This window comes from Chenopodium quinoa, unplaced genomic scaffold, assembly GCF_001683475.1.
Source record: "Chenopodium quinoa cultivar QQ74 unplaced genomic scaffold, ASM168347v1, whole genome shotgun sequence".
In the NCBI taxonomy this organism is placed as follows: Eukaryota; Viridiplantae; Streptophyta; class Magnoliopsida; order Caryophyllales; family Amaranthaceae; genus Chenopodium; species Chenopodium quinoa.
In genome coordinates this window covers 4,483,013-4,504,103 of record NW_018743175.1, presented here as the reverse complement: position 1 = coordinate 4,504,103, position 21,091 = coordinate 4,483,013, and the positions used below count along the sequence as shown (strand labels likewise).

The window sequence follows — 21,091 nt, the reverse complement described above, 5'->3', positions numbered from 1 at the left end:
AATACTCCGCATGGTAAATAGAGTAAAAATAAATGTATTCCATTTAAAAAATAACGAACAAAATATGAATTATATTAGATACAGAGTAGTACTTGTATTCGTATAGTCGTATCTATACAATAAATAATTTTAAAAAAAAAAACCTTCATGAAATAATTAATACTGACCCTAATCACCCAACATCCTAGTTAAAACAGTGGCAAAATCGTAATAAACAAAGAATTCATAACGGCATAATTGGCATTATAAAACAATAAACGTTCAGCATATAAAGACATACATACACATTCCAAATAGCTAGCCATCTTTCTTCTCTTCCTCTCATTCTCTTTCTCTCTCTTCATTTTTCTCTCTCCTCTTCTTCCTTATATCTCGCTTACTTCTGTATAACCTTGTACAATACGTAACAGAAAATTAAAAAAATTAGAGAGAGAAAATAAAACTCCCCCATTTTATTTACTCATTTTTCTATCACAAAAATATAAGAAAAGAACAAAAAAATGTCAGGAGGAAGAAGAAGAAACAATAATCTCCTCCTTTCTATTACTCTCTCTCTCCTCTCCTTCTTTACCGTCGTTTCAAACGCTTCGTTTAATCTCCCTACCATCTCCTTCGACGACGGATACACCCCTCTCTTCGCTGATTTTAATATTAAAAAGTCCGAGGACGGCCGTAGTGCTAACCTCCACCTCAATCGCTATGCCGGTACGGTTCTTTTTTGTTCGTGTCTTGTTGTTATGTGGGATTTTGTTTTATTTTGAATTTTCTACCCTATCAGTTTGGGTTAGGTTCGTGTCATGTGAAACGAAATTTTGTAACATACATACCCTTGAAGTTGGAACTAATATTGTTATTGTATTAATTTTATGTTTTATCTAATTAATATTAATGTTATGATTATAATTTTCAGGGTCAGGATTTATTTCATCACAATATTACGATTATGGATTTTTTAGCTCAAGGATTAAGCTGCCCGGTAATTACACGGCTGGAGTCGTGGTGGCCTTCTACGTAAGCACACCTTCCATGAACAATATTATTATAATAACGTGTTTTCCATTTGGTAGTTAGTAATAAATCAAACAGTCGTAATATTATAATAATCTCGATGTTGATTTGTATTTGAATTATGTTATACAGACGTCTAATGGAGATGTATGGGAGAAGAATCACGACGAGTTGGACATCGAATTCTTGGGAAACTTGAAGGGGAAGCCATGGAGGTTTCAGACTAACATGTACGGAAATGGAAGCACAAGTAGAGGAAGAGAAGAGAGATATCGTTTATGGTTTGATCCTACTAAAGAATTTCATCAATATAGCATTCTTTGGACCCGCAAAAACATCATGTATGTTCCTCTTCTAACATTTAAGCTTATTTGATTTCGTTTTTGTATCTGTATTGTATCCGTATCCGTGTTCGTACAGGTAAAACATTTTCATATGCTGACATATTACTGTTAGGCTAATTAAGGTTATGTCAATATGGTATTAATGTTCGTGTTTGGTCATTAAAACGAAGGTTACAAATAATTCCAATTGTATTCGTGGTCGTTTGGGTAGAACATATGTGTTGACACGTTTGGTGGGTTAAGGGAGACTTTTAGTAGCTGGGTTTTGGCTTTTACCAACTAGGCAACAACTTTTTGTAACGCGGAATTTTGAAAAAAATAAAAGACGAGAGATTTGTGGTGGATGATTATGGAATGGAGGAGAGCGTTTCAACGCCAAAGATTTTATTTTCTTCCTTTGGTCATTTTTTGACCATATTTTATATTTTTAGTTTCATGCGCCTCTCTTTTTTCTCTATTCTTAGGTAACTTTTCATATTGGCTATTATTCGAATTTTGACGTCTTCTTTTTTTCTATATTTTGATGCTAAAATTATACTTTCTCTGGATAGAATCATAAAAATCTTTTCCTATTTTAAATATTTAATCTGTTATTGGAGAGCTTTCCTATTTTATGGGAATTTAGAAATTGGGTTCATATGGTGCCCAATTTACTACTCGTACTTTATATAGTGGTTTATTTTCATAATAATAATAAAATAAAGGTGTAAATAGTAATAAAAAAATCTTAGCCATTAAGTTGTAATCTTTGCTAGGTAACATAACGTTGTACCTAATATTTGCTAGCTAAGCATATTATAATACTCGGTATTTCATTTAAGTATGAAATCATTTTCCTTATTTATTTCATTTATTACAAATATACATTTTTTGTAATTCAAAATTATTAATGATTTGACATCTTCAAATATTTCAACGCAACTAGGATGTTCAATATCTCCATACCAATATATCATTGCTTAAGAGGAAAATATGATGTCTCATGATGTTTTATATATATATATTCGCTCATTAATAGGTGTAAAAATACTACTCGTATAGATATCATGGGCCATTAATAATCTAGTCCCTACTGACCCATACATTCATAATGTTCTTATGACCGTAGTTGATAAATTCATAAGAGTTATCCTTAAGAAGGTATTGTTATAGTGTGAGGGTATGTACTCCTGGTTATTACTAGCTAAACCGTCCAACTTAATTAAATAAAGATAGAGGATGATTACGTGAAGGAAAATCGTGATTGCGAAACAACCTCCCTTATACATAGATAGTCTAATTTGAATAAGTTGTGAGCTCCTTTTACTAAAATTGATAATTTGAATAAGGTGTGAACATAAGTGATCATTAAATAAATTTTGACTAATAAAATTTGTACCACAAACATGGAAGTATGGAATATATCCCAGCTGTGGTGCACTATTAAACGGGTCATTTTCAAACAAAGCAGCTTGCCTAACTGTAAACCTTATTTAGGTGATCCTTATTTAAACATTAGCTAGCCATCCCATGATTTTAAGTAAACAATATCATTCAACTTTTATGTTGGTTACTACAATTCCTACTCAAATTCATTAATTATTTTGTAAGATTTAAATTCAAAGTGATGATGTATCATTCATTTCTTTTGCAATGACATAAATGTTTTGAATTTGCACGCTCCTTTGCCTTCAATCATTATTTCTACATTTATAGAGTTTCGTTTTCAAAATTCATTTTAGCCCCTATGCAATTAATCATTTTTTTTTATGAGGGGCAAATTTGTCATAAATTTTTTGACCAACTACTCTTTTCCACTATTTGATTTTTTATAATTACTTGGATATAAAGACAATTTCAATATTTTAATTTACATTATAAAGTTCTTATATGGTTGGCTAGAGCAACCATATACGAAGTATGTAGTATAAGATATTATATACAAGTATCCATTAGTTTAACTGCTAAAGTCTTGAAGATGACGTATATTTCTTGACAAGTTGACATTGCTTTAAAAAACCAAAGATTGTGCGATATATATTGTATGAAGCATGTATGTAGTAGTATCGTTTTTTTTACGTATTTTAGAGTTGATCACTCTTAATTATTAATATAATCATTTTGAGATGACTTAGAACTATCAACAGTAGATATTCATATTCTTAACTTGTATCTTACTAAACTGTTACATATTTTCATGCAATGCAGATTTTACGTAGACAACGTCCCAATCAGAGAAATAGTCCGCAATGAAGCAATGGGATCAGACTACCCATCTAAGCCAATGTCCCTCTACGCCACCATATGGGACGCCTCGAGCTGGGCCACCGCGGGTGGTAGATACAAGGTTAAGTACGAGTTTGAACCCTACGTGTCCGAGTTCACTGACTTTGTGCTAGACGGGTGTGCTGTAGACCCTATTGAACAAGTAGCGGGCACAACAAGCTCCTCGGACTGTAACGCTAAGAAGGAAGAAATCGAAAACAAGGAGTTTTCTCAAATTACTCCTAGGGGACAAAAGGCCATGAAGTGGTTTAGGGAGAAGTACATGTACTACTCATATTGTTATGACACGCTCCGATACCCGGTCCCACCACCGGAGTGTGTGATCGTGGCGTCCGAGCAAGAGAGGTTCAAGGAGACGGGAAGGCTCAAGTTCGGGTCTATTCCTAAGAGGCAAAGGAGGAGGAGAGGTCGTGGAAGGAAGCAAATTAACAATGTTGAGTCTAAGGAATTACAAGCTAATATGTAAGTTTGTGATGTAATAATTGGTTTATTGATGTAAATTAAGAAGAAATTAGGTGATGAGGGTGATTGTGAGTGAATATATATATATATATATGTGTGATTTATTCTTTTGGGGTTGTTTTGGGTTAATATAAATGATAAAGAGTTAATTATGTGGAAGCATAGTACATTTTACACATATATAAACATGATTCTTTCTATTCTTTTATTATTTCTTGAAGTTATTATATGACAAAAAAAAAGACTTACAATTATTATGTGGATGCTATATATTTTACTAATTGAATTACCTTATTATTGTTTTGATTCATAAGAAATTGAAAGTACATTTGTGTATTATTAACAATTACTAGCTACTATATATAAAGAGCTAAGGTAACTTAGAAATCAAGGCAAACACATTTATCCTACAATGCATACTATGGCTTGAAATTTGCTAATCTCGCTTGAACTGATCAAGTTATAGCATTAATTACACTTTCACAGTATAAGAATATAACATTTGTTTATTCCGAAATCACTTCCTTAATTACACAAGTCAGGAGATCTCAAAACATCTATTCGTATACCCTCAGAACAACACAAAAATGCCACCAAAATTGAGAAATCCGATAAGTCATTACGATGGATTAATCACTACTCGGGAGTAAATTGCATGTGTGTTATCCTAATAGTACAAATATGTACTCTGTAGTAACTTAAATGTATAAAGAAATAAATGTTGAGTATACATAGTCAATCTCTACTTCAAAAAGTACAAATGTACAACCAAAATAGTGGCATAGAAATATAGAATAAGCTAAGCAAAGGCGACACTTTGTATCTTTCCAATTACAAGGCCTAATAAAATACCGTTGAAAAAATTGCTTACAACTTAAGTAGCTCACTAGTTAATTGATAACGAATTCACAGAAAAAGAAAAAAAGAATCAAAATTGCTAAAAAGAATAGAAAGAATATAACTTAATAGTTCAACTTACTATTGCACTTGTGAACCCAGTGACCAATTAGAATTTAGATGGAATAAGCCAGTATCGCACGTAGAATAGAACAATTTAGTAAACAGAAAGTTCACATGTTATTACTTTTGTTTTCGATCTCTAAAATCATGCCGCAAATTAGAATTGATATGTTCACAAGAAGTTTAACAGATTGTGCTTTAAGGAAGTGTATATCATATTTTCATACAATAAAGTCTAAAAACATAAAGATTTTGCTAGCAAAAGTGACGACATTATCTTATTGATATTATGATTTATGCTTAAGTTTAATTAGCGGGATAATTTCACTCCCAAATATTAGTAGTTTAGCCTGATTAAACTAGTATATTAAGAAAAAGAAAGGATATGATTTATAATATTGTACATAGGTTCGGACTTGTAAAAGAGAGACAAAATATTAATAATCCTTTTTAACGCATATCTTATTAATGAAGCCATGAAGATAGCCGACATATTACGTAAATCAACTAGATTAATGACTTCAATGTGTGATGATTGATGAGCTTAAGAGTAATTCATACCCTTTTTTTTTGTTTTTTTTTTTTTGGCATTCCAAACTTTAATTGAAAAAATAAGTAATGTAGTGTTCTCTAAAATTACCCATTGCATGCATGATAACCATCCATTAGAAATTACGGAGTATGAATTTATGATCATTTCTTATTTGGAGAATAAAGTTTAATGGTTGCTAATTAATGATACTCATTTGCAATATTTTTTCCATTTTACAATCATTTTTGTTAACGTTGTTGTTTTGGTCACCCATTATTCTTCATAGTAAAAATTAAAAAACACAATACAAATATAATATATAATGTATATATTAATGTATTATTAGATTAACTAAAGGATTAATTAATTGTTGGTGGTAGTTAGAGTTGCCATGTTCTTAACCTGGTTGGGTGAGCTTCTTATTATTCCATCGACCGGCCAAGCTGTATAGCATGCAACTATTTTAGGCAAACTTTTGTAATGTAGCTCTTCCCTTAAAAAGTAATCCGTATTACATTCATTAGCTAGCTAGGTGGCGCGGTTGTTAATTGTCCGCATATATTCCTTCATGACTCGTTGACTTTTCCAACCCAAACCCTTAAAATAAGTTTGTCTAAAATAATTGAGCATCTGGCTACATATACTATGAGTTTCAATTAGTTAATACTAGAGTTGATCATGGATCGGATTCTAATTTCAAAAAATAGTTGATTATAAGTTGAGAAGTTTTTTCCTAACTCCAAATTTGAGATCGAGTTAAACCAATCCGAGCTATACTATATATATGGAAGATTATAACTAGATCGAGTCAAGATTGATCAACTCTAATTTAAACACATTGTTCTCTTTTTTTTTCTTCACATTACCATGCATTCATGCGTCATTACTTAAACAAAAAGTAAGGAAAAAAGTAGCTTAGTTAAAACTTCTGTGAACAAAATTTGCTATTCACGGATACACCTACTGACCTACTAAGTGGCTATGTTCAAGTAATTGTCTATTGACTCTATATTCATCCGATTTGTTGCAACTTGCGAGTAGTTATATTATCATCTACCCTAAGCAATTAATTAAACCAACATAATTAATGCAAATTAGAGAGCAAAAGGTCAAGAAGTACGTGTTATACTATTCAATTCCCTCCAAATTAAGAAAAGGTAGTGCTTATTAAAAGTCTAGTAGTACAATCTTCTTTTCTTTTAATACTACTCCCCAAGTTTAATGTTATTTGACCGCTAAATATATGGACATGATCCTCAAATTCATTAATTATTGAAAATTTTGACATTTACTACCACTAAAAACACCATGTTTCACATTTGCTACCTATTTAAATTTTTTTTTTACTATCACCTAAATAAGAGTTTGTTAAAAATAACTACCAGTTAACGATTTTCGTCACTGTAGTTGTTAGTGGGCCCCACCCAAAGTAACTACCACCCTTTAATACTTTCTCTCTCCCCGTATCTACCCCCCTCTCTCTATCTCCTCCTATTCAATTCTCACAACCTCCATTATTAACCACATTGAAATTTTTTTATTAAATTTATCCAAATATTCTCTACTTTTTATCTTTCTAATACAATATTTCACTACTTCCACCATTCTCCTTAATTACTGTATTTTTTGATAAATAGGCACGAAATAATAGGACAGAGGGAATAGTAAGTTATTTGTGGACCAATCGTGGTAATGCTTAAGTTGAGAAAAGGAACAAATATATGTTACGTCACTACGTGCATTGGCTCCACCACGCCGCCCTTCTATAAAAAGTTTGACGTTCTTAATTGGCTACCTAATGGCTAAGGAAGGGTCTTATTATCGGGGCGTTCAGTTCCGAAAATGGAAAAGGAGTGGAAAGGAAACAAATATGAGGGGAGAAAGAAATTATTAGCTATTACCTTTTCATTTATTTGGTTTAACCATGGAAAGGTTATTTGTTAAGAGAAGGGTAAGGGTATTTGTTACCCCAAGTTTTTGAGAGGTAACAAATGAGGGGCATCCATTACCCTTAGTTAATGGTAATTGTTACCATGTCTTCAAATCAAACACACGGTAACAGTATCGGTTTAATCGAATCCATTTCCAATCCAAAAAATACACTAACCAAACGCCCCCTTATTTGCTACCCAATACTACGGAGTATAAAGCATAGGGTGTTATACATCTTACGGTTAGGGTATTAAATTACATCATTACACATACTCTTTCAATTTATTTATTTTTTTAAAAAAAGGATAAGAAATTGAGATACATATCAATAGAACAATTCTTAGGGCCGTTTGGTTTGGGGTAATCAGGAAAGAAAAAGAGAATCAAGAAGGATGATTACCTTAGTTGTTGTTTGTTATGTCAATTCAATCATTCTCTTTCCCCACTTAATTACCCCAAAGTCCTTTACTCTCATTCCCCACCCCCCACATGGTATTTGCATTCCCTTTCCCCTAAGCCACCAACACCACCACTGCTCCACCTGCACTAACACCCCACCATCATCGGAACCCTTTCCACCACTGCCCCATCAGTACCGCCACTCTTCTGGTCTTCCCACCACCGTCCCGTCAGCACCGCCACCGCTCCACGACCCAAAACCATCGCTCGGTAGAAACCCCCTCCCCCCTAACCACTCATCCACCGACTTAAAATCTCATGAGCCACACGAAATCAACCACCCTCCACCTTAAAAACACACCACCCGCAAGAAATTAACCATCCACCACTCTAAAAGTACCCATTCCAACTCATGAAATCAACTAGCTTTAGAGAGTCGCATCGGGTCGAGCCGTCGAGGTGGTCGGCGCAGCAACCGGAGGGAGAGTGTTAGTGGGTAGCGGGTAGCAGGAGGGTCATGGGTTGGCATATGTGGAGAGATGCTTGAGGTGTGGTGAGAGTAAGGTTGTAGAGGAGAGATTTGGTTGAGGTATGGTGAGAGGAGGTTGTATGAGGTGTGGTTAGAGAAGGTGGAGTATGAATGTCAATCCAAACAACAATTATAATCAAACACTTTTACATTCCTTTCTCCTCGTTTTTCTTTGTTGATTCCATTCCGATTATCCCGTACAAACCAAACAACCCCTTATTCTACAAATATACAAGTAATTCTTAGGAGTTATGATGCATAAGGGTGACGGATGATCAAGAGAAAAATATTTTATTCATCGTTTTTTTTTATAAAAAAAAGCATAATATCGAGTACGAGACTACGAGTTTGAGTGGTTTATATCTAGCTAATTCATTATTTCTCAATCTATTCCTAAATTATACAAAGTAGTATCATATAAAGAAAAATAATTTTGATTGTCATCATAATGAACAATCAATTAATTCTCTATCCACATCCAATCTCTTATGCTACAAAATTGATATGAGATGTTTACAAATAATTACGGAGTACACATTTTACACATGATGAATGGAGGAAGAAAATATTTGAATTGCAACATCTTAGAGATTAATTATTGACCCTCAAACCATTTAGTTATTACTCATATATAAAAAGTTATATGGAAAATGTACTTTTATAATGAATGTCATTGAACTACTTTTACTAAAACACCTCGATTTTCATTTTTTACTTTTATTTTCACATCCATTTTTGAGCTAATACTCGTATCAAACAAGCTCGACCAAAACCGATCCTCCTAGCAGATGGGTCTTCTTAGCCAGTAAGATCGTTCCACCAAGTGGAACAGTCATGGCCTGGGCAAGTGATTGATAGATATAACCGTATAACCCTATTGCTATACGGATAAGTACCGATTCCAACCACTTAACCCGACCCGAATCCAGCCCAATGGCCACCTCTACCTGTAATATCCATTACTTCGATTATCCAATATTAGATACTTGGCCTTTTGGACTTGGTCGTCTGATAAAAATATTTTGGCTTCCAAGCCCACCATTACCCCATAAGCCCGTTTAATGGCCCGTTAATACTTGAGCATGAGAGTTCACAGTTTTGCCTTTGCTTTGAATTTGCAGTCTCTCTCCTCCAAACAGAAGGTATTCCAATTAACTCCTTTGATTTCCTGTTTATAAGCTCAATTTGAATTAAATTTAGTAATTTTGAATGTTTTTCTTTAATGGGTTATTATTATTATCATCAATTTGTTGAAATAGTTACTGGGTTGTTAAGTTAATTCTTCAAATTTGAGTAAAAATGCATAAAATTTCAACAACAACAAGCCAATGTCTAATATTGATGCAAAAATTGGTGAAAAACCCTCCTGTAAAAGCGTTTTTTCTATTAAAATCTTCAGTTTTACATGAAATGGAGCACACCCATGATTCCATTTATTTGATTCTGAATTTCCTAATTAGCTACAATTTTTTGCCCCAAGCCCAGTTTTTTACCCTTCAACTACTTTCTGGTAGAATTAAATCATCTTCACCATTGAATGCTGCATCAATTGTTCAGAGTTTCACCAAGAATTACCCAATTTCACAACCCATTTGTGTTCGTCTTCAAGAAATTATCTTTAATGCATATGTTGAAGCTAAATTGCCTGAAGAGGCTTTGAATTCCTTCATTGAGATTATTAATCACGGTTTGGTACCGAGGTCGAATTTGTTTAATTCATTGTTGATTCTTCTATTAGAAAGCAATAATCTTGAAAAGGGTTGGTGGGTTTTTAATGAATTTAAGGGTAAAGTTGAATTGGATGTGTATAGTTTTGGGATTATGATTAAGGGTTTTTGTCAAGGAAATGATTTGGAAAGGGCTTTTAATGTGTTGGATGGATTAGATGATGTGGGAATGTCTCCAAATGTTGTTATTTATACCACTTTGATTGATGGGTGTTGTAAAAATGGTGATATTGCAAAAGCAAAGGATTTGTTTAACAAGATGGAGGAGTTGGGATTGGTTGCTAATCAGCATACTTACACCGTTTTGATGAATGGATTATTCAAAAAAGGTTTTAAGAAAGAAGGGTTTCGACTATATGAGAAGATGAAGGCTTGTGGAATTTTACCTAATATTTATACCTACAATAGCATGATGAATGAGCATTGTAAAGACGGATTGTTGGGTCGAGCCTTCCTTTTGTTTGATGAAATGGTTGAGAGAGGTTTGGCGTGCAACATTGTGACTTACAATATATTGATCAGTGGACTGTGCAAGGAGAAGAACCCGTGGGAGGCCGAGAATTTGATTACAAAGATGAAAATCTATGGCCTGAGTCCAAATTTGATCACCTATAATACCCTAATTGATGGATTTTGTAACATTGGGAAGTTAAGCAAGGCTATGAGTTTATTTGGACAAATGAAGTTGGATGGTCAAATGCCAACTTTGGTGACGTATAATACTCTTATTTCAGGTTTCTCGAAATCTGGAAATTCCAAAAGGGCTACCAATTTAGTCAGGGAGATGGAGGAGCGAGGTATCACCCCATCTAAAGTGACGTACACAATTCTAATCGATGCAATTGTTCGTTCTGGTAACATGGAGAAGGCATTAGAGATGTATTATTCAATGGAGAAGCTTGGAATGGCAGCAGATGTTTATACTATTGGTGCCTTGATAAATGGATGGTGTAGCAAGGATAGTATGTTAGAAGCATCGAAGTTGTTCAATTCTATGGAGATGATGCATTTACATCCAAGTGATGTGATTTATAATATGATGATTAATGGTTATTGCAGAGAGGGGAGTTCTTACAGGGCATTGCGGTCACTGAGAGACATGAGGGAGAAGGGGATGATTCCAAATGTTGCTAGCTACTGTTCAACTATACACGCTCTGTGTAAAGACAGGAAATTAAAAGAAGCTGAAATTCTAGTTGAAGAGATGTTGAGCTTAGGACTGAAACCATCAAACGCAGTCTACAATGTGCTATCAAAAGCAAAAGAAGATGATAGATGATTATCCTGTCATGCCACATGAATAGGCCAAATGGAAATTAATTGTTGGAACAAGATGGAGATGGATGACCGAGCTCCTATCATAGGGGAGTCAGAAAGAGGTGACAAGGCCTCTAAATCAGTGTGGAGCTACACAAATGTTCTCTCATGATCGCAATCTTAAAGCTTGATTTCGTTGGTTTCTTGGATCAAATTGGTGAGTTTACTGGATTTTTGCTGTTAAACTGATATTTTGCACATATGCATACTGAATACCTACTTTTAACGTAGCTTTATAGAATTTTAGTCTGTTTTCTACTTTACATTATTACCCTTTGTTAAGAAAATGTTCCTCATAACTTAATTTTGCTCCTTTTTTTTATTTATTTATTCATTTTTTTTTTTTTTTACATTGATGTTCATTGAAGCATCAGCTTAGGTTTGTCATAGTTTGGACTTTGGATAGTTTTGAGCAAGCTGTATAGCATGTATTTTAGCTAATTTGGGCATATTGCATTTTGTACAGTTTAGTTTTTATCAGAGAACACTACTAGACTAAGAATGGTGTGTAAACCATCAAGACATCCACAAATATGAGATGTAGAACTGTTGATGCTTTATGTGAGTGTAGCTACAGCATAAATAGAGTAATGGAAACTGGTTGCAGAAGGTGAATTTAAGAGCCATACATTTTCAGTCTTTGTTATGCTATGGGAAAGATACCGTGGTCAAAAGTAGTTATAAAGCTTAAGAACTATACAAAAAAAATTTCATTCTTAGTTTTAGCATCTCTTCTACCCTGCTACCACACTTCCAAATATTGATAGCTACAAATTCAAGTATGAAGTGAGTTACTTTTTTTTTTTTTTTTTTTTTTTTTTTTTTATTGTTCTCATTTCAGTTGTTATCTTGAAAGGTGTTTTATCATGGAAAGAAAGAGTTTGGTGTCAACTTATTTAATAAATGCTTAAGGCGGAAGTTAGACTCCTCTTGAAGAATCTCTCTTTAAAAAATGCGGCCTCAGTGGCATCTAGTAGAGAAATGTTCTCTGTTATCTGGCATTTAGTAGAGTGATGAATAAATGATTGAGAAAGTCTACCTTCTTTACGGTCTAAGATAACAAAAGGGGTAGACTTAAGGAAGACCCAAGACAATGACTTTACAACATAATTACATTGGAAGGGAAAGAAAGATCAAGACTTTTATTTTATGAAAGATAACTAGTTAAACAATGTCAAGGACAATAATTAGAAGCATCTTTGCACTAAAATATTTTGTATTTGGTGAAACATTAAAAATTATTTTCCAATTATAAATGTTTATAGAGAAGCTTCTGTGTGATTATTCAACCCTTTGAAAGTTGTTCTCAAATTCTTGCCAAGCAGTACGTGCAAATTGGTATTTTCTGAAATTCGTATGGATTTATTACCTCAGTTTGTTAGGTATTGTTTCTGTATATTTGTGTGTTACTGAGTATAGTATTAATCTTTTGTGTAATTTAATTTCAGGTCAGATCAATGGCTAGTAATCTTGCCAATGAAGGTGAAGGCAGCTCCCGATTCAAAAGGAACCTTGATGGTTAGAAATTTCTGAAAATCCCCATTGATCAAGTGTACAAGAAAAGAATTTTTAGGATTTTTCCAAGCTATGCTGTGACCGATTATGAAGAAACCATCACCCTGAAAGCCAATAACCAGGATGTATCCATTAATTTATTAACTAGTGACTTATTTAAAGGCTTCTTAAAGAAGAAACATAAGTTTTTGCACTTGGGTCTGGTCCAAATAGCTATCAAGCCTCTGCTGAGACAGGATAGGAGCTCCAGTGGTAGTGTGCCTTAGAGATGCCAGGCACCTTAACTGGGAGAACTCTTTGTTAGCACTTGTTGAATCTAATCTATCTCAGGGTCCAATCTATTTCAACTGTTTCCCTAGCTTTTCAGTTTCCTTGTCCGATTCTTCTTCATTGAAATCCTTACCTTGTATCTCATGACGAGTGGAATACCTTTGGCAGTGACATACAGATTAGTGTGCAAGGCAATGGTGGATTTAAGATCAGAGGCATTACAGGAGCCGATTTTGGGAGAAACAACTTTTATCCATCCTTTTATTGGAACTCGAAGCAGTACGAAATGGAATGAGCTGCAAGTCCCAGAATCTTGGATGCGTAAAGAAGAGCCTAAAGAGGATGAGAATTTCTTAGAGAGGCTACCAGATGGCCGCCACATATTGAGGTTTTCGTCAGCTAGAGGAACAGATGATGAGTATGATGATGAATAGAGGTGAGTTGATGAAATAAATTTTCAATGCTTGCCTCAAGCTCCTTGGTTTGTTGCATCAAACATTGAAAAGATATTGCAGCCCTTATAATTTGTTGATGTAGCATTGTTGTGTACATGGGCTTCAGACATGTATCACCATTACCAAGCTATGTTTATAGACAATATAACTTTCAGCCTATCAATATTTTGTTCATTTTGAGGTCAGAATGTAACATACATTAAATTGCAATTTTGATGATCACCTTAGAATTTTCATTTTGGCATACATACTATGATTGCTGTCTATTAATTAATATAATCTGCATCTCTCCATGTTGATTATCAAAATCGTGGCTAGCTCGAAATCTCTCAAAATGAATTATTTTTTTTACTCCTTAGGGTCAGTCGGTCAGAGCAAATAGTCTTTGATCCAAAAGCCAACAACTATCTCATATTAAACCTGTTCCAAATTAATATGTCACATTTAAGATTTTGCAAGCTAAAAATTGATTTTTGCCCAGATTACTCACAATGTATATTAGTATTCTTACATAAAAACTTAATAAACAACCCTATGTCGAATGTGGCCTAATATGAAAGGAGTAATAGATTTTATTTTTATTTTTATATCTTTTTCTTTTTATTTGGTGATATCATTTAAATAACAAATGCTGTATTAAGAACAAGCTACATAACAAAATTGATTGCTCATAGAAAATAAATCAAATGTGATGATTACATGCTACATGATTTGAATCATGTTACAGATGATTTTCAGCTATTTTGTCTCTAAAATATAAATTACAAAAGAATGTAAAGGGAGCAGTAAATGTATGTTTGCCTGTTCAATTTTTCCCACATGTATAAACATCTAAATCAAACAGAAAGTTTCCAAGGGAATTGAAAAATCATTCCCCAGTAAAATCCACATCCCCATCTGATTTTCCCTGTATAATTTCATGGGATTCCAAGCAATACTCCTGAATTGCCGGAGGAATTAAAAGGTTTTTTTCGAAGGTTAACAGTTTCGGTATATGCCATAAACAAAAGAAGTTTAGTAGTAAAGTTTAAGGGAAAGTAAAACCCCCACCAATGTCGGCGTTCTGAGCACCACCCGGGGGTTTGATTGCAACCCATAGGAGGGAAATTGTGATGGAAATAAGACCTGCCCAGACGAAAACAATGGTGGGTGTTCTTCCTCTTCTTCCCATGAGCCCCTTAGCGAAAGGATAGAGATGAGCCAACACCCAGAAACTAAAGAACACCCCTCCTAGCAGCTTGCTCCACTGTGGGATGGTGCTGTAAATAGTACGACTAAAACCAACCGCAATGGCGACCAAGTTAATCATAATGATAACAAGAGGAGGAATCATCAGAGAAGTCCATTTGACAATGTACAAGTCAGCATATTCATCATCGAGGTCGTCTCCAGCTGATTTTGATGTCAAAGTGAAAGAAATTTCGATACCAGCAACAACCTTCAGCAGACCCTGAAGCACAGCAGCAAGATGTGCACTTGTGCCTCCAATGAGCCAAAACTGTTCATTCCTCCACCATTCTTCGAGGTTAATGCCTGACCATTTGATCTCCAGAAGTGCAAGAAGGCAGAGAGATAAGGATATAACAAGGAGGTATATGAGAAAGGTTATGCTCAGGGTTTGGACAATGAATTGACCTGAAAATAGGGAGAGTGCAGGAAGGAAGCAGTAGACAATCAAGAAAATCGAGGTGAATGGGTAGATACCAACATTAAGGTAAGCGATTCTCTGGAGAACCTTCATACGGGGGCTGGCTAAGAAGGCGTTGTTTCTAGAGAAGAAAATCTCAACTGAGCCTGTGGCCCATCGAAGGACTTGGTGAAGTCGATCTGTAAGATTGATGGGTGCAGTCCCACGGAAAGCATCCCTCTTGGTAACACAATAGATTGATCTCCAACCTCTATTGTGCATTCTGTACCCTGTGACCACATCTTCCGTCACAGATCCATAAATCCAACCAATACGACCACCCCATTCGGTCTTATCTTCGTACCAACAAGATACGACACTTATGGCCTCAGCAACTGTAGAAGCGTCCAAAAGGTCCCGAGGGATGGTTAGAGCACCTGGTGGTCTGCCATTCCTGATAGATGGGTGATCAGCGAGTGGGCGGCCTTGGAACTCTGCCACTGGAATTGAATCAACAAGAAAGCTTGAGTTGCCAAACCTTTTGGGAAACAAAGAGACGTCCATTTCTTCATCATCATCTCCCATTCTAAGAGCCCGATTCTCTTCAGATGAAGAATCGATTGCAACACGCTTCTTCTTCTTGCGACCAAAGCAGCAGTCACAAAAGCCACCATGCTCCTTGGCTCTAGGTGGATCAAAACCATACAGGGCAATCCTGCGGAAAAGGCAACCAGTTCCGACATAAACTGGGCCCTGAAGCCCATCAAGAGCACGCATGTTGATGTCAAAGAAAACAGTGTTGTGGTTGGCATAACGATCAGAAGGGTCAATGCCTTCAAACCTCTGTGGGAACTGGACATAACAAATGCGATCCCCACCACGATCCATCATGAAGCACATGCCTTCTCTAATGGCTTCAGAGTTGTAGATATAGTGATCACAATCTAAATTAAGAATGAAAGGTCCATTTGACATGATTGCCGAGGCACGAACAAGTGCATTCATAGCCCCAGCCTTCTTGTTGTGGTCATAACCTGGACGTTTTTCTCGTGAAACATAAACCAGCATCGGAAGTCGAATATCAACTTCACTATAGTCAAAAGGAATATCATCACCAACTGATCCTTGAAGAGGTTCATCACTTGGAGGCTTCAACATAACCTGTAACATAAAAATGAAAAATCAGTCTATGACTCGAAAACTGCAGGGCAAAGCAAAAATGAAGTCAAAGAACTTTCGAGTACAAATCCAATGAGAACAAACTTACTACTCCCTCTATCTCTAAATAAAAAGGCCTCATTTGGTTGGAAGTCATTCTTATGAAAATGTGGTATAACCCCATAATGTCCCTTCATTATATAGGAATTTAAACAGCTACCATGCAGTAGTTGCTTTTCTTTCAACTTCTTAGTTAAAACTTAAGGCGTCATTATGGGTACTATGGAAAATCAAAATAAAAATTTAAACTAGAAAATGGTCTATCATTTTGACATGGCCTAATATATAAATGTGGCCTTAATTACGGATGGAGAGAGTATTATTATAAAGTTCTCATAAGAAACAGCCTTCTAAACATGCAGTTGAGGATGTCTATAACCGACACTTCCTAAACCCCGCCCAGGAAGAACACTGTCACAATGGGTGGTGGCGGTAGTTGTTGTATAGGAGAGCAATATTATAGTGACCACCACCCATTGTGACAGTGTTCTTCCAATAACAAAAAATTTTAAAGTAAATGAAAAAGCTGAAAATGAAAGATGCAAGACCAAAATCCAGTACCTGTATGATTCCAGCATGATCACCCTTTGAGTGGTCAGGTGCAGAATTCAGCCAAGTGCCAGGCCAGTGGGTTCCATCAGCCATCCAAGTAGCTTTTTGAATTTTTATAGGTTCCAACGGTTGATCTCCTGCTTGTTCTCTCTGCATCTTCAAAGCCTTAATCTCTTCTCGGGCATTGTAAGCATCAGAACGTCGTCGAATTGAATCAGGAAGACCGTTAACACGAACCTTGAATTCATCATACTCACGCTTAACACGACGGCGATCCTTGACAAAATCTACTTTGACCTTGTTCTTGTAAGGATCTCTTTTCAGACTGAAGTAAGAATCGGGATTCCTTGGCTCAATATTATGTTTCCGACAAAATGGTATCCACAAGTTAGCAAAACTAGCTGCTTCAGCCATTGCTTCGAAGGTTAGAAGGGCACCTCCATCGTCAGAGACATAGCAAGCAAGCTTCTCTACTGGGTAGTCAGCCGCAAGAATAGACAGAATCGTATTTGCAGTCACAAGTGGGGGTTCCTTTTCAGGGTCAGCAGTAGAAACAAATATATCAACACCTGGAAGATCAGATTTTCCAGTAGGATTGTTGGGGCCTGGCAATTCAAACTTCTCTTTCAAAACACCAAGGTCAGTAACACGATTAACTGGGTTAAGCTTAGGGAGTTGATCAAGGACCCAAGAGAATGCAAACCAGATTTCACAAACCACAGACAAGCCCCACAGCCACAAGGCATCATTGTTAGGGTTCTTTACCCTCCACGCGAGAAACAATGCAAGAACAACCAGTCTAATGAACACAAGAAGCCTGAAAAGGATTTGCTAATTAGAACACAAAAACCATCTCATGATCAACGTTTTCCCAATAATCAAAATGCATAAACTGGTTGCAATGAAATTGAAGTGAATAATACCACATTACCAGAAAACCAGACTAAACTTAAAATTTGAGTCTCAAATTCTGTAACTCAGTGCAAATCATATCATAATTACTCAATACTAGTGAAATAACAAACCATCTACTCCTATACTAAATTACTAATGGTATAAGAAATCAGAGTTTTAGTTACTATAATATTCGACACATATTCTTATGACATTATTTGTGTTTTTAAAATAAACCTCACAAAGTGTCAGCTTGTGCTATTTGTCTTGACCGGTTTTTGAACATCTCAAATTAAGGCTAAAACATCATCTGAATGTCAACTTGCTAAAATGGCAGATAATTTTGCCATTATCTGATTGAAATTTAGTCATCATGCAGCAGCAATTCAACCTTTGCTCTTACAACCACAACTCAAGGCACAAAACAAGGTTTAATCAACTGCATACTTGAAAAATATTATAGTAAAAAGTTAATTCAAATTTTGCAGACACGGATAATTTTAAATCGCTCCCCCCCCCCCCCTTCCAACCACCACCACCACAAAAACAAAAAACAAAAAATGAAATAAAATAAAATAAAATAAAGCAAGAAAGAAAAGAAAACAATCTATGCATAAATATTACATACCTGTATGGGCTGATGACTGCTGCTGGTATCTTCAACTTTCGAGTAAGAGGTCTCCATGGTTTGTTAAGCAACTCGAGTGGCTCATGACCCTCACCATCACCACCGCCACCACCATCACCATCGCCATATCCCCCTTCCTTTGGCCAAATAGCATTGCCATAACCATAGGTACCCTTGGTCTCAAACAACCACCTGTTATGATCAAACTCTGCTCCACCAGTCTGGCTCCTCATATACCCCGACTTAGTAGATTTCATCAAAGACATCCGTCTGTCTTGCTTTGAGGGTGGCAATGGTAAAGGGCGTCCAGCAGAATCCACCGCCTTCTCATCCAAATCGGTATGCTTGTAAGCCTCTTTGCACCCAGGGCACATTGCATCACCTCCCTTAACAGAATCAATGTAACAATCCCGGCAAATCTTAAAGTCACATTCACACGGAAGTATATCAGCACCTCTTTCATCACTCATCACCTTCCCATCACAACCATGGACTTGACAAGAAGACCCTTTAGCCCCGGCCATTTGAGGATGGCTTATCTCTGACTCAGTCACCTTATCCATCAAATGTGCACGAGTAGCACTATTGAAACCACCCGTAAATAGAGAATTCGACACATATTGCTCCTCCACCCTTTGAGAGATAGAAGGGTCCATAGGGTTATTATCAGGAGTAGGAGGTATATGAACTGTGTAATTCATAAACTCCACACTCCCAAGCTCACTATCAAGATCATCTCTTGATAGATTATCATGCACATAGCGGCCTGAAGCGGTCCGCCTAGCGAACGTTACCTGAGGTTGACGCATCGGCCTTGCTGGAGGAAGATCAGATGAATCAGACAAATTGGATCTACTTGGTTTAAACATCTTCTAACTATCTCAACTCTCACCCCCTCCCACCCCAAACAATGCCAATTACCAAATATTTCAATCAAATTCTAACAATCTCAACAATCTAACACCATTGAAACAATCATAAAAACAATCTCAATTAAAATCACCCACTAACCCTCCCAATTGCTATTCTTTTTTTCATAAACTAACAAAGAAACACAACCATATATTATACAAACATCAAACCATATAATATATGATACCAAAAACAGAATAATTTCTCAATCATCACATTACAAATTTCTACTCAATATACTCAGACATGCTGCCCATTACTTGAGATGATTCTAAATATTATGCAATTAAACAAAGCAGGCCCCACCTAACACCCCCATAAACTCAAAAACGTGCAACAGTCAATACCCAAAACCCATTAAAAGTAGGAGAGAGAAAATAGTTACCTGTAAATTGCAAAGGTTGAACTCCACGACTGATCAACTATGGTGCAACCTTTGTTAATTATATAAAAAACCCAGAAATCATATATTCCAACAAATTAAATTGTATATAATATAGTTTTAATCTTCTAGAAAGCGTGTCTTCGTTTCTCTGAAATCTTCAAACCCCCAAATTAGTTGCTTTCAATTGCATGACATGCACCCCAAATGTCTTCAACTACTTCAAATTCAAGTAAATTAAGATATCTTAATTACAATTAAACTAAAAATTAGACTTAGTCCAACTAAATAAAACATGAGACCAAGTACTATCCCTCTTCCATAAACTAGCCAGATCTTTAATAAATAAGATACTCTGTTTTAATTAGACTAAAAGTTTCGATCTTTTTAAAAATAATCGAATGATATATAAAAAATAATTTGGGGTGATTGATTAAAATAAGTAAAAAGGTCTGATTGAGAAATTTGTGATTGAGTTGGGTGAAGAGGAAGTGAGCAAGAAAAGACGGCTGAGAAAAGGTGTGGGGAAGAAATTGAAAGAAAAGGAATGTTTGGAGAAAGACACACTTTTACGGCTTCAACGCGGCTGTAATTTGGACATCCTCCCCCTTTAATTGCAATTTTATTTGGATATGAAAAATGTGAACAATGGAGTAGATTTGCTTGGATTGAACTTTGGTAGTTAGTCAAGCTTATGACTTTAAAACATGTTTCATCAATAACATTCAATAGTTTTAAGATATTTCAAACGATAATCGAATTGGTTGAGTCGTGTTCAAATCGATAAGTTGGGCTTGAATTAATTTTTGGTTGGGTTGATTTATAATTTCCGCAATGAGTTTGAAAGTTACAAGTTCATTACATTTTCTTACCCATATTAGTTTAGCAAGCAACTAGGTCAACTTTCTCAATTTCAGGGTTTGGATTATTTTTCCTTCATTTTCGTGATTTTTTAACACGTTAAGTTTTGAGATCTTGAATACAAAGTAGCAAAATACAATTATCTTGACTAACATATTGGCAATAGATGTATTGAAAAAAAAAAAGTAACTTTCTCGACAAAGTATTCCTGATGAAGCAATTATATTAAATGATAAACCAATAAAAGTTTCTAAAATTGTGATTTCTCCTTTCTTTAGTAATTTACTCGACAAAGAATTCCT

The 21,091-nt window shown here is 35.4% G+C and overlaps 3 protein-coding genes across 6 annotated transcripts; 2 read left to right on the top strand and 1 right to left on the bottom strand.

Annotated features, from left to right (window-relative positions):
- Positions 1-289: 289 nt before the first annotated feature.
- LOC110732619 (probable xyloglucan endotransglucosylase/hydrolase protein 30) lies at positions 290-4,290 on the top strand. Its single transcript, XM_021912582.1, has 4 exons — positions 290-705; positions 911-1,011; positions 1,141-1,349; positions 3,540-4,290. Exons 1-4 carry the CDS (start codon positions 501-503, stop codon positions 4,081-4,083), a joined length of 1,059 nt encoding a protein of 352 aa, XP_021768274.1. The 5' UTR covers positions 290-500; the 3' UTR covers positions 4,084-4,290.
- Positions 4,291-9,591: 5,301 nt separating this feature from the next.
- LOC110732617 (pentatricopeptide repeat-containing protein At4g11690-like) lies at positions 9,592-13,433 on the top strand. Of its 2 annotated transcripts, none has more exons than XM_021912581.1 (2): positions 9,592-11,632; positions 12,924-13,433. In XM_021912581.1, exon 1 carries the CDS (start codon positions 9,731-9,733, stop codon positions 11,435-11,437), a length of 1,707 nt encoding a protein of 568 aa, XP_021768273.1. In that variant the 5' UTR covers positions 9,592-9,730; the 3' UTR covers positions 11,438-11,632; positions 12,924-13,433. The 2 variants fall into 2 exon arrangements, 1 of the variants encoding a protein (XP_021768273.1); XR_002513504.1 differs by lacking the exon at positions 9,592-11,632 and adding an exon at positions 11,648-12,813.
- Positions 13,434-14,363: 930 nt separating this feature from the next.
- Positions 14,364-20,576, bottom strand: LOC110732616 (cellulose synthase-like protein D3). Of its 3 annotated transcripts, none has more exons than XM_021912580.1 (4): positions 19,932-20,576; positions 18,635-19,447; positions 17,122-17,929; positions 14,364-16,503 (listed from the first exon to the last, which is right to left on the bottom strand). In XM_021912580.1, the coding sequence occupies exons 2-4, from the start codon at positions 19,441-19,443 to the stop codon at positions 14,743-14,745; spliced, it is 3,378 nt and encodes a 1,125-aa protein (XP_021768272.1). In that variant the 5' UTR covers positions 19,444-19,447; positions 19,932-20,576; the 3' UTR covers positions 14,364-14,742. The 3 variants fall into 3 exon arrangements, with proteins under 3 accessions (XP_021768272.1, XP_021768271.1, XP_021768270.1); XM_021912579.1 differs by having other exon boundaries at positions 18,635-19,451; positions 19,932-20,575; XM_021912578.1 differs by lacking the exon at positions 19,932-20,576 and having other exon boundaries at positions 18,635-19,681.
- Positions 20,577-21,091: the final 515 nt, after the last annotated feature.

Excerpts from the sequence above, each read along its gene's own strand:
- LOC110732617 (XM_021912581.1), top strand. The coding sequence starts at position 9,731 with ATGCATAAAATTTCAACAACAACAAGCCAATGTCTAATATTGATGCAA.
- LOC110732619 (XM_021912582.1), top strand. The coding sequence starts at position 501 with ATGTCAGGAGGAAGAAGAAGAAACAATAATCTCCTCCTTTCTATTACT. Across the intron at positions 706-910 it reads CCACCTCAATCGCTATGCCG|GGTCAGGATTTATTTCATCA; the intron begins GTACGGTTCTTT and ends TATAATTTTCAG. Across the intron at positions 1,012-1,140 it reads GAGTCGTGGTGGCCTTCTAC|ACGTCTAATGGAGATGTATG; the intron begins GTAAGCACACCT and ends TATGTTATACAG.
- LOC110732616 (XM_021912578.1), bottom strand. The coding sequence starts at position 19,503 with ATGTTTAAACCAAGTAGATCCAATTTGTCTGATTCATCTGATCTTCCT. Across the intron at positions 17,930-18,634 it reads GCAGTCATCAGCCCATACAG|GCTTCTTGTGTTCATTAGAC; the intron begins GTATGTAATATT and ends AATCCTTTTCAG. Across the intron at positions 16,504-17,121 it reads ATCATGCTGGAATCATACAG|GTTATGTTGAAGCCTCCAAG; the intron begins GTACTGGATTTT and ends TTTATGTTACAG.